This window comes from Drosophila persimilis, unplaced genomic scaffold (assembly GCF_003286085.1).
Source record: "Drosophila persimilis strain 14011-0111.01,24,50 unplaced genomic scaffold, DperRS2 tig00000686-arrow-arrow-pilon, whole genome shotgun sequence".
Taxonomy (NCBI): domain Eukaryota; kingdom Metazoa; phylum Arthropoda; class Insecta; order Diptera; family Drosophilidae; genus Drosophila; species Drosophila persimilis.
The window spans coordinates 545,754-562,110 of NW_020825336.1; the positions used below are offsets into that span (position 1 = coordinate 545,754).

Here is a 16,357-nt window from a genome sequence, read left to right on the forward strand (position 1 = left end):
TATCCTTTGCTGGCGCAAATAGTTATCTCAGCACTAAATTCATAATGTATTTTTGTACAGATTACTTGCAAAAATAAATTTATAAATTCTACAATATCTCAGAAATAAGTTGCCTTGTCTAACTGACATTTTTGAGGGTGAATGAGAACTGGAATCCCAGTCCATCAAAATTAGGTGACTTCTTGGCAACGATTACGGCACGATTACTGCCAACGTCAAAGTCGTCGGGAATGGTAGATCCACAGGATGTTTGCACCAGGCCCTCGCTTGCATCCGGCAGAACCTTGTAGAATTTAATATTATCCAGATTACAATTGGTCTCCGAGCCCATGTTGAAGTCTGTAAATTAAAAAAATTAATGTTATCTTGATGTTAGCTAAAACTAACCGACGCGATGTATACTCGTGAAACTGATCCTCAGGATGCTGCCTGCTGGCACTGATATACGCCAGGTGCACAGTGAGTGGTTCCGATTGTCGTAGGGGGGATTGGCCAAGTTACCAAAGCCACCCCCCATAGAGATGTCGCCACCACAGCCGTTGGGCAAATCGTTGCTGGTGGAGTAGTAGAAGAATCGCATTGAAGCAATACCCGTGCTCGCAATGCGAAGCTGATTGGTCGACGTGAACTTGACTGTGGGGATAGCAAGGAATCTGTTCGTGTGGAAGACTGTCTGATTGGCCTTCAGGTCGCTTATCTGTTGTGGGAAAGGTGATTTATACGGTTGGTTTTCACTGCGGATGTCGGAATTACTTACGTTTAGGTACTTCATACCAGACTCCATGTCGAACAACACAAACAGGAGGTTCAGAGTCACACTGTAGCCCTCGGGCACTCGAATGTCCACGGTGCAGTTGGTCAGAGCGCTATCTTCAATGGATTGGCTCAGCTCCGTGTAGTTGCGTCTACAAGCTGAATAATATGCACATTATTTATATCCCAAGTTATTTCCCAGGCACAAGTACAATTACAAGTACAAGTACCGCTTCTGCTTACGGTTATTCTGCCTGATTACCAACTCAAACCCAGTGGAGTCTGTCAGTTCTTCGGAATGGAATGTTAGTTGCAAATTCAAGTTCTCGGAAGACGACAATCTCTTGAGGGTATTGTTGAACTGACCGCAAAAGTACTGCGGCGACTGTAACTGAAATGTTGAAATGTTCAATATTTTTAGTAAACTTTGTTCTTATGATTGCGCTGGAAGGAAACAACTTACCCACGATTCGGATAAACGCAAGTAGTCCACGCATTTTCCCGTCACCTGGGACACATCCCGTAGATTGACCCACCGGATATCGATCTCCGCCTCCACCGTTAATCGAATCGACCAAGAGCAGTGCACGCTTCCCTCATAGTTCCTCGTGCCGTTGTCTCCTTGGATGCCCAGTTTGATGCTCTGCCAAAAGTCAATTTAAAATTTATAGAATACATTGCGAACGCCTCAAGCGACCTGAACCCACCTCGTTCGAACGCAGTTGATATTCGGTCTCTCCGCAGATTGTGCGTTCCATTTGCAGAATCAATTCGAAGCTCACGTTTCTCGCCAAGGTGGAAGTGCCACTCAGCCTGATCGCCAGATCTGAATAGGAGCTGAAGAGCTTTGTACGATTGCCGGACAGGTCATAGTACTTGCCGAGGCTTTGGCTCTCTGCGGCGTCGCTGTCAATAATCTCTAGGTAGCCCCGATAGGATCCAAACGGCTGAAACTGTCTCAGCTGTACGGACAGCCGATGTCCAGGCGTGGCGCTGGCCTTGAAGATGCACAGCAGCTGTTCAAAGGCATTCATCTTGTAGTTTCGCACGAGGCTCATCCGCGGGAGATCATCGTCCAGAGCGATTCGCTCATTGCAGTTGGGGACGAAGCGCACACTGGCCAGGAAGCCCCGAAAGCTGTTCGATGAATCCGAGTGGGACACAATTAGCGCCTGGTTGCTGTCCACCATAATGGTGGGCGGCTGAGTGGTCAAGTTGCCGCACAGACGGGCCACGCGCTGCTCAATGTTCGGCACCATGCTGCCCTTGTAGACCGACAGGTAATCGTATCGACAGTTCCGGCTCTCCTCCAGGTCAAAGTACTTGAACTCCAGAACGATGGCGTGCTGGGGCGGTGCCGTTACGCGCCATTCGCAGTGCATATTGTGGGCATACGACCTCACATCCTCGTCGTGCTGCGGCGGGCGCAAGGAGAAGTTCGCGCTGTAGTTCCCACCGCAGCCGAGTATCTGGTACTGCAGCTTAAATTGTCGCGATGTGGGCGACATGTACTGCAGACGGAGCCTCTTGTAGCCATTTACTTCAAAGTCCGGGCAGAACTTCTCCGGCAGCTCCTCTTCCACTTCCTCATCGCCGGAGCTCGAGCTCGAGCTTTGGCGGTAGGCCTTAAAGAAGGACCTGGTGCAGGCAAAGGCGGGCCAAGGGCGGCCCACACTTTTGATGCTGACCACCAGCTGCTCCTGGCTGTCGGTGAGGATCACGTAGCTGCAGTTGAGCATATTGCGGAATGCCTGCCAGTCCCAGCGCTGAGTCTGCAGCTCCGCGGTGGCTCGCAGCGTAACGTCGCAGCTGGGGGAGACGGTGAAGCTGAAGCCGTCTCCGGTGATGTTGTTATTGGTCTGGAAGACCACTCGCATTCGGAACGCCTCCACATGCAGCGGTGGCGGCAGCTGTCGGCCGCATAGGCTGGCCACCTCAGACCAACCTCCCGCAGGTTCCTGCCGGTCTTGGCTCTGCTGCACACTCAGCCGGTCATTGGTGCAGTTCGGGGACGTTTCAATGAAGAAGCGCCCTTGGAACTGCAGCGAGAGGGAGAGTCCCGCATTGGTAGTAAACTCCCAGATCAGCTCCATGTTGTTCTTGTAGTCCGTCCCATTGATCGATATGGGCGCCGTAGTTCTCTGGTCGACGCGAATCACATTACCTGCCAAGGGGCCTTCTGACCGCCTGGGCTGCAGCCGGAACCAACTGCGGCCAGGCCGGTGCTCTTCTGAATGGTAAATCACCTTCGAATGGGACTTGCCCAGACGCGTGCTGTTCATCGTCATGCCGCGGCAGAGGCGGGCCACCAGTGCGGGACCCGCATAGATAACAATGTACTCGCGGTCGCAGCTGTCGCTGAGGCTCAGGTTTCCCTCAAGCACATAGCCCCTGCCACCACCCAGCGAGAACACGCACTCCAGCGGCCCATAATCCTCGCCGACGGTTGCCATCAGCTGCGGCGGCTCTATGGCAAGGCCCTCGGCCACAAGCATTTGACCGCCGCAGTTGTGGCGGCGATAGGTGGCCTGAAATTGCTTCAGTTTGACATTTTTTCCCTGGTTCAGGGTGATCCGCCCGGGCGTGGAAGGCATTGAGATATAGCTATTGGTGAGATTCGTGGACAAGTAATTGACAAAGCGGAAGCCTTCGTCTCTGAAGACCACCGAGGGACCGACCCCGCTCCAGTACACATACTCTCCCACTTTGAAGGTGAGTGTGGTTCCGCTGAGCCCCACATAGTTGATGGTGCAATAGTAGACAGGCAGCTGGCTGAGACTTTTGATGGACAGCGATCCGGCCGCCTGGTCTCCAATGTCTGGCGGGCACTGTGACGGTTCGCTGGAGCTGTAGCGGGCACGCAACGGTATGGTGGTGAGGTCCAGTTGGGTAGTGATGATGCTGACCAGCATAACGTTGTCGCTGGACTCGATGATGCCGCTGCCGTTGTATGCATCGATCCGGAAGTCGGTGATCTTTGACAGCTGGTTGAAATCGTTGTAGAACGAAAACTGCGGTTGAATCTCACTCCTCCTCCCGCTGCAAATATATTTCACAAGGATATATTAAGTCATTAGTGAATGATTGATTAAGTGCAAAGATCCCTGTATGTTTGGGCTTATAATGAAGCACTTTGGTGGCTCTTACATTTATCCTAAATGCTGCCCCCCAAAATATGGATATCTCTTTCTGTACCTCTACCATTTACAATTTGTTGAGACGATATCTCTGGTGTTCTGTCCATTTCTTAGCCTACACTGTCGTTGCAATGTTTAATTTTCTCTTTTTCTTCCCATTTCCCAATTGTTTCCGTTCTGGGTGGTTCGGCAACCGATTAATGGTCTCAAAGGGTACACTCACATGCAAAAATAGTCCCGGTGCACTCACCTTCTGGTATTATTACGAGCGACAATCCGCATATCGGCCAGATTGAGGAACTGGAGGCGCACGCTCTGGCCCTTGGGCACAGTGATTTTCCAGCGGCAGACTCTCAGCCAGGAGGATTGCACATTGGCTGGAATCTCGAGGGTGCCAGAGGCAGCATTCACTTCGCGGGAGCATGTACCGGTTATCCGCTCGTATCGAATATTGAATCCGCGATAGCTGTTCACGTTCGAGACCGCTACGAAGCGGATGCCCACCTCGTTACTGTTGAGGGTCACGTCCAATGGGTAGCTTCCGCTGCCGTCCAGTACCATCAGAGGGGTCTGCTGGCCGCTGCCCGCATCGGCCAGGTCCACGAATTCCAGTCGATCGCTGCTGTTACTGTTCTGTCCCTTCTGAGCGCTGTACGGCACGTGCAGATCGCTGATGTTGAGGCGGATGTACGAGCCCCGCGGCAGCTTGATGCTGTACTCGCAGACGGCCGGCCTCGGGTAGCCCCCCAGGGCCGGATAGTTCTCGGAACTGATGAATCCCATCGCACTAGTGTGCAGACCGCCACAGGTACTCAGTGAGACGTTCAGCCGAAAGCCGCCGTGCGGCTCGTCCAGTTGCGTCTGGTAGTGCACCAGAAGAAGACTGCCTGAGCTGCGCAGCGTCTTTGGAGGCCGTCGGCAGGTGTGCAGGAGTCGGCGCGCTAGTGTGGTGGAGCCATCGAAGAGCTCCACGGTCTCCTTCTCGCAATGGCGCAGACTCAGATCGAATCGGTCGTCGAAGGTGGCTGAAATGACCTCGCCTGGCGGCGCCATCACCAACCAGGTGCATTCCGTATGGGGATGCGGCAAGTAGGGATAGCCAGGCGTCGTAATGCTGTACGTGCTGGCCAGCTGGGTCAGCTGGATCTCGCCGTCGCACTCGCTGTACTCCCGGTAGGTGATGTTCCAGTAGTTGTGCGCCGGATTCACGGACCGCGGGGGCAGCACGTACTTGATGTACGCATGGGAGCCGCTTGTGCGATACGAGTCCTTGTTAAAGCCCATCTGGTTGCAGAATTTTCCGTTGTGAAACAGGGGCGACCTGTCGTCCAGACCATCGTAGATGAGTCCGTAAACGGGGCATGGGACATTGACGGCTGGGCGGACATAGGCTATGCTGATCTCTATCTTTCGGCCCGGTCGCACTTCGATGTGCCACTCGCAATTGCTGCCCATGGCCAGTCCGGCTCTCATTTGCGTGTCCACGATGGTGGCCACAGGAGCCGTCATATTGGAGCCACATGTCGCACGCACAATGGCCCTGAAGCCTCGTCCGTTGATGGAGACATCGCTCTTGAACTGCAGCCTCAGATGGGGAGTGCCGTGCAATCGCTGGATGAGTGGTCCGCCCTTGCTGCCATTGCAGATGCGCAGATCATTCGTCCATTGGTTCATATCCCTGGAGCTCTGGATGTTCAGGTAGTCGGCAAAGCAATTGGGAAAGACCTCCAGATCGGCCTCATAGAGGTCCGTGTAAACATGCTGGGCGGGGTCCTCGGGCCTGAAGGTCCACTGGCAGTACAGGTTCGGGGCATAGCCCCTCGGATAGCCGGGGGAGTTCACCATCAAACGCGCACTGGCGGACACCGTAAACTCCTTGTTGCACTCATCGTTCTGCACGGTTCTGTTGCCCTTAACCAGGACACTACTGACCACGCTCCACTTCAAGCGAAACGCATTGAAATCCGTGTTGAGGGTCCTCAAATAGAGGACATTGCTGCTCGAGGTGAACTGCGAGGGCGAGGATTCAATGGCGATCTCCAGGGCAGTGTCATCGTAGCCATCGAACAGCTATTAGGAGGAATACGAGAGATTTAGCGGATCAAATAGTGTTTTGCTGGGTTCCAGGGCTCACCTGGAGGCCAGATATGTACTCCTCAAAGTTGAGGGCCACAACCATTTCGCGCTCCACAAAAATGCGCCAACTGAAGGCCTGCTCGTCTGCGCGAACTGAGAAGATGGGCGGCGACTCGATCGTTCCATTCGTCTCTGACGTTATTTCGTTGTCGTGCACTGGGAAGATGTTCACGAAGCGAAAATTAGGACGGGACCGGGGAGCACACCGGAGACTGGAGAAGACTCACCGTAGCTCCAGTGCAGCTTGAAGCCGTCGGCACTGTTGCCCGGCATGCTTCGGAATTTGAGCCACAGTTGCGAGCGGATTACCAGCGGCTGCTCGGGCATCTTTCGGTCGCAGTAGAGTCCCAGCAGGCGTTCGTCCACGCCTGAACGCATCTCAAGAAAGTCCTCGTTGCAGTGCTCGGAGGGCACAATGTTCAAAGCATCGAATGTGACCGCCAGGGAGTTGCCGGCATTCACGCCGATGCGCCACAGACACTCCACGTTCGCCGGATAGCTGTCCGGATAGTTGGGAGAGCTAAGGCTGCCGCGGGCCGAGCTCAGGCTGACGTTGCCGCCGCATGTGTTTTCCAGGCTACTGAACTGCGCCGCCAAAGCGATGCCTTTGGCAAGGATACGGACATTGCTGGCGGGCACTACCAGATTCGCCGGATGCTCTCTGCACAGGCTGTAAAGCACCACCTGGTCATCGTCGTTGAGCAGCTGCAGTCCCACCTCTGCCGTGCAGTTATCCGCTGCAGTTTTCGAGGCACATCCGGGACACTCCAGCTGGTTGATGTTCAGGCTCAGCTTGCTGCCCTCCGGCGCCACCACCAGCCAGCTGCAGTCTTCGTCCAGTCGCGACCTCAGGTAGCCCTCGCCGGCCGACAGCGCGCCACCGCATTGCCGCTCAAAGTGGAGGGCAAAGCTGCCCCAGCTCCCAGCCGGCGCCTTGAACAGCACACGCATTCGCTGACCGTGGACCAGGCGAATCAGCGGCTGCTCCTCGCCACAGCCCCGCTCCAGGAAGTGCTCGGTGTTGTCCGCATCCAGCTTGGTCAGTTCTACAAAGGTGCCCGAGCAATTGGCCGAATTGGTGAGATTGAACCGCTCGAACCACAACCGGATGCCATAGCTTTCCGAAACCTAGAACACAAGAGGAATTAATCCGCGCTCCTGGATGCAGCAAGGGGCGGGGAGACTTACCTCCACTACCCAAAGGCACTCCACATTCGAGGAGTAGTTGAGAGGACCGAGGCCTGCCTCTATCGAGGTGGCATAATGGAAACCGGGCGTGGCAATAACCCCACTGCTGGCACGCACGTAACCGCCGCAGTTGGCTGGCACCTGGGCATACGTGGCCCTGAAATACTTCCTTGCCACCGTTGGGCTGCTGTGGAAGTGCACGTGCAGCTCGTTGCCTGGCGAGGTGAATGTCTGCGAGGAGGTCTCAACCTGACAGCTGCGGTAGAGCACGTGCCCACCCGGCGCGGAGACTGACAGCACATCGTCGCTGCATTCTCGCTGGGGCGAATCGATATACAGCTCCTGCAGCACCAGCCGTATTTGCTTGCCCTCCGGTGCACTGATGACCCAATCGCAGTCCACATCTACGCTGAATGGGGCGTTGGGCGACTCAAAGTGGCCGCCCATTTCCTGGAGGTGTTCGCCGCAACCGATCCGCTTGTACTCGGCTCGAAAGCCCTTGGCCTGCAGCGTGGCGTCGCTGCTGAATTTGAGCAGCAGCCGATTGCCCTTACTGGTGAGAGGGGCCACTCCTTCGTTGCTGCAGAGTTGCCGATCCTCCAGCAGCTGGTCGTCCTTCATATCACTGAGCATTACATAGTCAAAGTCACAGCCCCCGGGCACGTATTGCTCCACGGACAGATGCGAGAAGACCAGATGAATGTGATTCCTTCCACCGCCGGCGCTTATGTCCCACTCACAGGACGTGTCGGGCGGATAGTTCTCCGGGAAGTTTGGCGACTCCACGGCCCCCTGGAGATTCTCTAGCCGCACCCTGCAGTTCGTGGAATAGTCCAGCACAAAACTGGTGCCGTCGGGCGAGTCGTGGCCCACATCGTAGCGCACGAGAACGCGATTACTGCTGGAGTGGAGGACAATACTGGAGTGGCTGCTTGTCTCGTTGCACCGCAGCGGCAGTGCACGACTGCTCGTGGTGGGTCCATCAAAAATAGTTAGATGACCGCTACAGAGGTTCTCGTCTTGACTCTCGATCTGCAGGGTCACCCGCGAGCCCTCGGCCAAAATGATCTGCCAGTCACAAGCCAGGGCGCCACGGTTTCCTGCCATCGAATGCGGCGAGTGTATGGACCCCACGGGGGAGCTGAGTTTGCCGCCACATCCTTCGCCGGCCTGCTGCCAGTTGAGTAGGAATCCACTCTCCTCCACGCTGCTGTCAGAGACGAAGCTCAGAAACAGCGCGTTGCCAAACGAGGGCACCCGGGGGGGTATCCGCGTGCCGCAGTATCTGCCAATCAGCGGAGACTTGGCCGAGTCTCCATTCCTGTAGAGCGATACGGTTCAAGGAGCATTAGTCAACGTCAGCCCAGCGACCTCTGGTTGCACTTACCTAATCTCCAGGTAGTCGCTGTAGCACTCGTGCCCCATAGCCTCCAGACTGAAGTTCGAGACAACCAGCTCCAGGCGCTGGCCGAGCGGTGCTCGAATGATCCACTCGCAGTTCTGCGATGCGCCATAGGGTCGCGGCCAGTTCGGTGACTTGATTATGCCGTAGCGCTGACTGGAACTTACGTGGCAATCTGGATAAAAGAATAATTAGATCAAAAACATCAGACATTAAGAGTGTTTCGGGTGATGCAGCACGGTATTGCCAAGTAATTCTAAAAGTCATAGTCTATTGTCTACTCTGCAAGCAGCAGCCTTTCTCGCATTCGCTTACTCTCTCTCTATCGCTATCTCTCTCTATCTCGCGCTCATTATTTGCTTTTTTACATTCTCTCCGCAAAATACGGAACACATAAACTATACACAAATATCCGTATCAAATGTATTACCACTTTCCACCTGTCTGTAAAAGATGTGCAATAATAAAAGGGAGCTGATGTCTCTGACGATTAATGTCAGGAGGTCTGCATCGAAGGTTTCCTCAAAATCGGATTCATAGCTGAAAACAAAAAGAATAACATTGTTTATGGCTACATTTTGGGTTATTTGTTTTAAATATGAACCTGTTTAAAAGCAATCCAGGACTGGTGCTATTGTCGTATACGAAGAATTGCCCATGCATAATCATCTGGGTTACTTTGATTTCTTTCCTGCCCGGCACATCAATGATCCACTGACAGAAGCCTCCGGTGACCCGCTTCAATATACTCTTCGTGCCATTTTGGGTCAGATAACCACCGCAGCCCGTGTATGGAAAGCTGTAGTCCACAAGCAGGCCACGGCCACTGCTGGATCCACGGAAGACGAGAGTCGCCTGGTTGGTATGTGCCATCAGCACGAGGTTTCCCCCCGTCTTGTATATACGGCGCTTCTCATCGCTCGACAGATACACCTGCAATGTTATGGTCATGTCAGCAGGATGTCTCAGTCTCTGCTGTGCAAATAGCACTCACGTCTAAATAATTGGTTTGATTGCCATCGTCAATGGCACTCGAGTCGGCACCTAGCGACAGGTCTTTGATGGTAAGCTTCACCAGACTGTCCAGTGGCCCGACCAGCTTGAATGTGCAGGTCATATCGTCCAAATAGGACTGCGGATAGTTTGGCGTTTTGATGGTGCCCGCCATGCCACCGAAACTTCCACTGCACACTGCAATAAAAAGCATTAAACATAAGTCTTTACAATGGATATGGACAAGGAATACCTCTGCTGTAGCTCAGCTCGAAGCTCTTCTTCAGCCTCAGCCCGTTTAGGGCATACTCATAGCGCACGAGAACGAAATTCCCGCTGGAGATCAGCGGCTCCATTTCGCTGCCCTCGGGCTGTCCGCAGAGGCGACGCATCAGGGGTGACTCATCGGTGCGTCCGTTGAATATCTCGATCTTCTGCAGTCGACAATCCCCGGACCGCAGCAGGTTAACGTGCTCGAATTCCAGCTTTATTTGTGTCCCCCTTGGCTGCTCGATTAGGTAGAGGCAAACCTCCGCATCCATGTGGCCACTGATGCGGCCGTGCGACTCCGTGTAGCTTCCACCGCAGCCCGGCTGGCCGGCCACCACCTCGTAGTGCAGCTGGAAGGAGCTATCGGCGCGCACCGTAGACGTGTGCAGATCGATGTGCAGGCTGTTGGATGAGCTGTACAGCGGTTCCGGATGTGCTGACACGCAGCTCTTCAGCAATTGTCGATCCGAGTCGTATACGGCCAGGTAACTACTGTTCAGTCCCTGACTACAGTTGACAGTGGCAGCGGATCCTCCGCCGCTTTCCAGCGTGATGTCGTAGAACCGCAACAGCAGTCGAGTGCCGTAGGGGGCTGTCAGCTGCCAGCGACAGTCGAGGCCGGCACGTGTCCTGCCAGGATAGCCGGGCGATCGCAGTATGCCACTCTGGCCTAATGTCAGGTTGGCCAACGTGTCGCCACAGGAGAAGGGTAGGGAGCTCCAGGTAAGGTGAAAGCCGCTCCCTTGAGTGGCATTGTCGGAGCGGAACCAGAAGAAGACCTGCTCCTGGGTGGAAATAATGCTCCGGTTGACCAGTTGGGTGCCGCAGAATCTACCAAAGAGCTTGTAGGCCAGCGATGGCCCGTCGTGCAGCTGCAGGAAGTCGGCGGCACAGTCGTTGCTTTCCTGCAAATCGAATTGGGTGAACGTCATGTTGAGCACATGTCCTGGCGGGGTGCGAATGATGAAGGGACACCGCTCGTCGGGCTGGTAGTCACCGTCAGCGGTGTTGGGTGGAAAGTGAAGCTGACCCGTGGGTCCTCGAAGAGTGGATCCGCAGAAAAACCGCTGGTTGGAGCAACTAGTACCAGTGTAGCCGGCGGGACAGTTGCACTGATATTGGTTGCTGGGTAAAAGACGACAGGTGCCGCCATTCAGGCAAGGACTGGGGTGGCAGGCATCCGAATCCGTATCGTTGCACAAGACTCCTTTGTATCCGGGCTGGCAAATGCATGTGCTTCCGCGTCCTATGTGGATGCAGGTGGCGTTATTCTGGCACAGATGCTGGTCGCATGTGTCGCGGCTGGGGTCTTTTGTGCACCCGTCCTCGCCGTAGCCGTGGCCGTAGCTGCCCAGTGGACAGGTGCAGACGACCGTCCCAGAGATGTACTCGCATGTCGCCTCGGAATGGCATATTCGTTCGCCATCGCAGGAGTTCGACTCGGCAGCGGTGCAGCTGCGTCCGTCGCCGGTCCAGCCCACTGGACAACGACCACACAGATGCGAGCCCTCGGTATTGATGCAAGTCACTCGCGGTTGCAGGCTGCAGCCTCCGTTCGCCACGGTGCACTCGTCTATGTCGCGGCAGAACCGACCGTCTCCGGTGTAGCCAGGCGGGCAGGCGCCACATCGATAGCTGCCTGGCAGATTGATGCACTCGTTGTGGCAGGGATTCATGCTGGGCACGCATTCATCCACGTCCCGGGTGCAGGGGCTAGCGCTGGCTGTAGTGACATTGTTGTCGGCCCAGGTCCAGCCCTGATCACAGACACAGACGTAGCCGGCGGAGGTGCTGACGGAGTGGACGCACGTTCCATGTTCTCCGCACATTTCGCTCGAATCACCGGCCAGGCATTTATTTTGGCGCAGTCGGCAATGGGTGCCAGTGTATCCATTGCGGCAAACGCAACTGAAATGTGGTTCATGTAAATATATACTCGTGTATACGGATCTGATACTCTACTTACCGGAAACTCCCAGGCGTGTTTATGCATCGGCCACTGTTCATACAGGAAGCCAGATCGGTGCCGGCCAAATCGAAGCATTCGTTCACATCGTCCTCGCAAGTGGGGCCCTGCAAGCAAAACAATTAACAAGGTCGACCCGATCTGCGCGAAAGTCATCCAAACAACAAAAATAATTGCTCATCAAAGCACCTGTGCAGATTTAACGGGATATAATCACTTGTTTACCAACACTGAATGATCATAAGCAAGCTCGTACTCGTATTCAAGGTATAGTAATCATAAGGTAAGGTTGGGGTGCACATGTTTATACAGGAAGCCATGCAGATCGGGAGGCTGGCACGTACCACCTTTACTAATAATACCCTGCTTAGCGGTGATTACCTTTTTTACCTTTGGCGGTACGAACCTTTGTCGTTAGTAAGCACTAATAAAATTTAATGAACTTTTTTCCCTGCTTTCCCTAATTTCATGTTTAATAATTAAGGTTTTTAGCTTCTATTCCGAACACGAGGAGCTCAAATTATGCAAAGTTATTCTAGAGTGCGTCTTTGGGTTGTTTTGACGCGTTTAAATGAGAAATGGAGTCCTCTGAGATATCTTGCGTGGACTAAAACACGTATGTATGCTAAGGTGTGGTACGATTTCATAAATATACATCGTTATGCATAGTAATATATGTATACGTGATTCTCTAATCTGTTTCCCTAAGGTGACTGGCGAGAATCACATGAATACGCCCCCAATCGATGACACAGAGACGCCCCCGTGGATGCACTCACTTGCCAGCCAGCAGCACAATCACATTGGAAGGCCTTGTATTCGTCGTAGCAGGTACCTCCGTTCTGGCATGGGCTCGACAGACACTCGTCCTTGGCCAGAAAGACTAGTATTCTCGCCAGAGTGGTCGAGACACGCTCTACCCGCTGGAGCTGCCGTCGCAGGACCCGCTGGTTAAGTCCGCCACGCCGCGTATTGTTCCGCATGTTAAAGAAGCGCTTTTCCAACCGAGTGAGACTCCGCTGCACCACACGGAACTGGTCCTTCTGCACGTCCAGCGACAACGGCTCACGTCTGGCCGCAACCTGGCGAGCGGTGACCACTTGTAGGCGTCGCCGGAGAAGCGTGAGTATATCCACATCATTGATCATCACCGTGGCCTGCTCGCCCATAAGTCGAAAGGTAACATTCTGATCTGGTGCCGCCTCCAGGAGCAGATTGCCGTTTTGCTGCCTTGTGATCACTGCCCGCTCTGCCCGATCATCTGAAGACGCTTCCAGCTCCAGCAGAAACACGCACAACACCAGAACAAACAATAACTTCAGCGTATTAGAACGCATGTTCACTCATTTTCAGTATAAAACTTCACAGATGTGGATAGGAGTTTATGTACATATATGCACAGGGTGTTTGATTGATTGCCGATTTCCGAGAGCACAGAAAGAACAATTTCAACTATATGCTGAATGAAATCCACGGATACTGATGCTACATTGAGCTGTGGTTCCGAATTTATAGATTTTCCAAAGGGAAAGTGGGCGGTTACGATACTCTCAGTGATACGAGATAAACCTTTTAAATATCAATATCAGAATATATGAATATGTATGTGCCTGTTATCTCAATGGTGGTGCATTTGTCAATATCTGGACCATTATATATCCCAGTCGGTTAATCCGTTTATCAGGTTGATAGATCTGCCCACTTCGGACCCATGAAACTAAGTTAAGCCTAGAAGAGCAAGTAGACTAATTCCTGAAGATAATATTAGCCAATATTCGAATTTGAAGCCTCAGATCGTGTCATATTTGCATTTGCTTATTTTGACATAAATATTTTAGGGGTTCTATGGTGTAATGGTTAGCACTCTGGACTTTGAATCCAGCGATCCGAGTTCAAATCTCGGTAGAACCTGACGACTAGTCACAATTTTGTTTTCTTTTTTAAATGTTTCCATATTTTCCAAATATTTTTGCAGTTTGCCATTCAATATTTTGGGAAATATCATACATAAAGCTCCGCTAAACCAAAGCTAATACAAATTATGATGTGTTTTCGAATAACATTGATGTACAATTATATTTATTCAGCGTTATCAGCGCTTGGGCCTCTATTGAGAGCAGATAATCTGGGAAATTAGATTCAATTCAGCGAAAAGTAAAGCCTAATAGGGTCTAACCTTGGATATAGTATGTTTTTGATTCATTCATTCAATAAAGTGGGTACATTGTACATACGTATGTATACTATATGGGTGCGTATATCCAATGTGGAACCAGCGGCATGACAACCATGTTGAGAGTAAATTAAATCAATTGAGTTGTAGTCGTCAGGCAGGCCGCTATGTGTTCGGGTATTCAGTTATTTATAAATACATTAATAAGGAAAATCAGCTGCTGGGCTGCCGCTGGCTGGCTGGCGATGCAGTACGAGCCCCCAACACGGGGAAGGGGCTGGTTTCGTGGCTGTTTTGCTGCTTTGCTGATTTGCTGTGTGCCGTCGCTCAGTAAAGTGCCAGACACCGTTCGGATCTGGACACCAGCCAGCCAGTCAGTCAGTCAGTCCTCTATAAAAAGACAACGTCTTCGCGCAAAAACACTAAAGAAAAGCGACGTTATGTCAACTTTCTCGAAAATATTTCTCTTAAGAGGAGGTAAGCCGTCAACATTGTAAACATATAGACGATTATACGAGTATCTATGTTGTACATATCGTATGATCATTACTAAATTGTATTATTGGCAAACATACATATAAAATATACGAGTATATTCGTAATCTGGTAATCGACAGTTTTTGCATGTAATATTGAGATTACACTCTCAATCAAATTGGTTTCCCGACCGATCTGTATTCTCTTCAAAATACCTGATTTATTGTGAATAAGAAATTAATATTATTATGAAATTTATTTCCCGATTCTGCACAGCAGGCGGACGTCACTACAGCGCCGCAGCACAGACACAATTGCGCGAAATACTTGGCTCCCAGCTGGCCGGGATCAAGGAGGCGGGCACATTCAAGGCTGAGCGGATCATCACGTCGTCGCAGAGTACCCAAATTACGGTTCAGGGCAGCGACCAGCGGATACTAAACTTCTGTGCCAACAATTATCTGGGACTGGCGGTAAGTCCTTAGATGATGATATATTATTCCGCTACTAACAAGTACTCTTCGCTGGTAGAACAACCCAGAGATCGTGGAGTACAGCCGGAAGCTGCTGGAGAAGTATGGAGCCGGTCTGAGCTCGGTTCGCTTTATCTGCGGCACTCAGGACATCCACAAGCAGCTGGAGCGAAAGATTGCTCAGTTCCACGGCCGTGAGGACACCATTCTCTATGCCTCGTGCTTCGACGCCAACGCTGGCATTTTCGAGGCCATACTCACGCCCGAGGACGCAGTCTTCTCGGACGAACTGAACCATGCATCGATCATTGACGGCATTCGCCTGTGCAAGGCCAAGAAGCAGCGATACAAGCACCGCGACCTGGCCGACCTGGAGCGGCAGCTGCGCGAGAGCGACGGACGTCTCAAGTTAATTGCAACCGATGGCGTCTTCTCGATGGACGGAAATATAGCCCCGTTGGCGCGGATTGTCGATCTGGCCAAGAAGTACAATGCCTTGGTTTTCGTGGACGAGTGCCACGCCACCGGCTTCTTTGGCGCCACCGGACGCGGCACCGAGGAGTACGACAATGTCATGGGCGAGGTAGACATCATCAACTCGACGCTGGGCAAGGCTTTGGGAGGCGCCTCTGGAGGTTACACCACCGGGCCCTCGGAGCTCATCTCCTTTTTGCGCCAAAAGTCCAGGCCGTACCTGTTCTCCAACACCCTGCCGCCTGCCGTCGTGGCAGTTGGACTGAAGGTTATGGACATGCTGCTTGCCTCCAGCGAACTCACGCAGCGCGTCCAGAGCAACACGCAGCGCTTCCGGACAGCCATGACCAAGGCTGGCTTCACCATAGCCGGAGAGAACCATCCCATTTGTCCCGTGATGCTGGGCGATGCCCGGCTAGCGTCCAATTTTGCCGATCAAATGCTAAGTAAGTCCATCAGCCCCTAAGGATCTCTTTTCCATCCACTCATTGCGATTCCTGTCTTAGCTCGCGGCATCTACGTGATTGGATTCAGTTATCCGGTGGTGCCCCAGGGCAAGGCGAGGATTCGCGTTCAAATCTCCGCTGCCCATACAGAGGCTGAAATCGACCGGGCCATTGACGCCTTCATAGAGGTCGGTCGCTCTCTAAAGGTGATCCAGTAGGACAGAACCCAAACGGCCATGTTGAGTATCTTGCATTTAAACCAAAGAAACTGCTTGCATTTATCTAAAGAATCTAATAAATATTAAATTGTGATTAATTTCCTTTGATGATTGATCAGAGGGGATACAGATGGGCATCACAGTTCCTATTGGCTCGAGTGGAAACTTTACACCATTGTTACTTCCGCTAACCGTCTAACCGACTTCTTAAGTACTAATTACAGCCCTGCCTGAATCCACAGCATTCATGG

The 16,357-nt window shown here is 52.6% G+C and overlaps 2 protein-coding genes and 1 non-coding gene across 3 annotated transcripts; 2 read left to right on the forward strand and 1 right to left on the reverse strand.

Moving 5' to 3' along the window:
* Positions 1-22: 22 nt before the first annotated feature.
* LOC6600645 (cubilin homolog) lies at positions 23-13,264 on the reverse strand. The gene is made up of 17 exons (XM_026991743.1): positions 12,625-13,264; positions 11,846-11,952; positions 9,863-11,787; positions 9,611-9,807; positions 9,221-9,549; positions 9,047-9,156; positions 8,602-8,791; positions 7,215-8,535; positions 6,254-7,154; positions 6,025-6,182; positions 4,141-5,960; positions 1,461-3,792; positions 1,217-1,396; positions 997-1,144; positions 758-912; positions 403-697; positions 23-339 (listed from the first exon to the last, which is right to left on the reverse strand). The coding sequence occupies exons 1-17, from the start codon at positions 13,180-13,182 to the stop codon at positions 119-121; spliced, it is 10,947 nt and encodes a 3,648-aa protein (XP_026847544.1). The 5' UTR covers positions 13,183-13,264; the 3' UTR covers positions 23-118.
* A 420-nt stretch (positions 13,265-13,684) lies between these two features.
* Trnaq-uug lies at positions 13,685-13,756 on the forward strand. Its single transcript has one exon. It is a non-coding gene; the product is annotated as a tRNA-Gln (tRNA).
* Positions 13,757-14,351: 595 nt separating this feature from the next.
* LOC6600648 (2-amino-3-ketobutyrate coenzyme A ligase, mitochondrial) lies at positions 14,352-16,204 on the forward strand. The gene is made up of 4 exons (XM_026991755.1): positions 14,352-14,495; positions 14,772-14,968; positions 15,027-15,888; positions 15,949-16,204. Exons 1-4 carry the CDS (start codon positions 14,459-14,461, stop codon positions 16,104-16,106), a joined length of 1,254 nt encoding a protein of 417 aa, XP_026847556.1. The 5' UTR covers positions 14,352-14,458; the 3' UTR covers positions 16,107-16,204.
* The last annotated feature ends 153 nt before the right edge of the window (positions 16,205-16,357 follow it).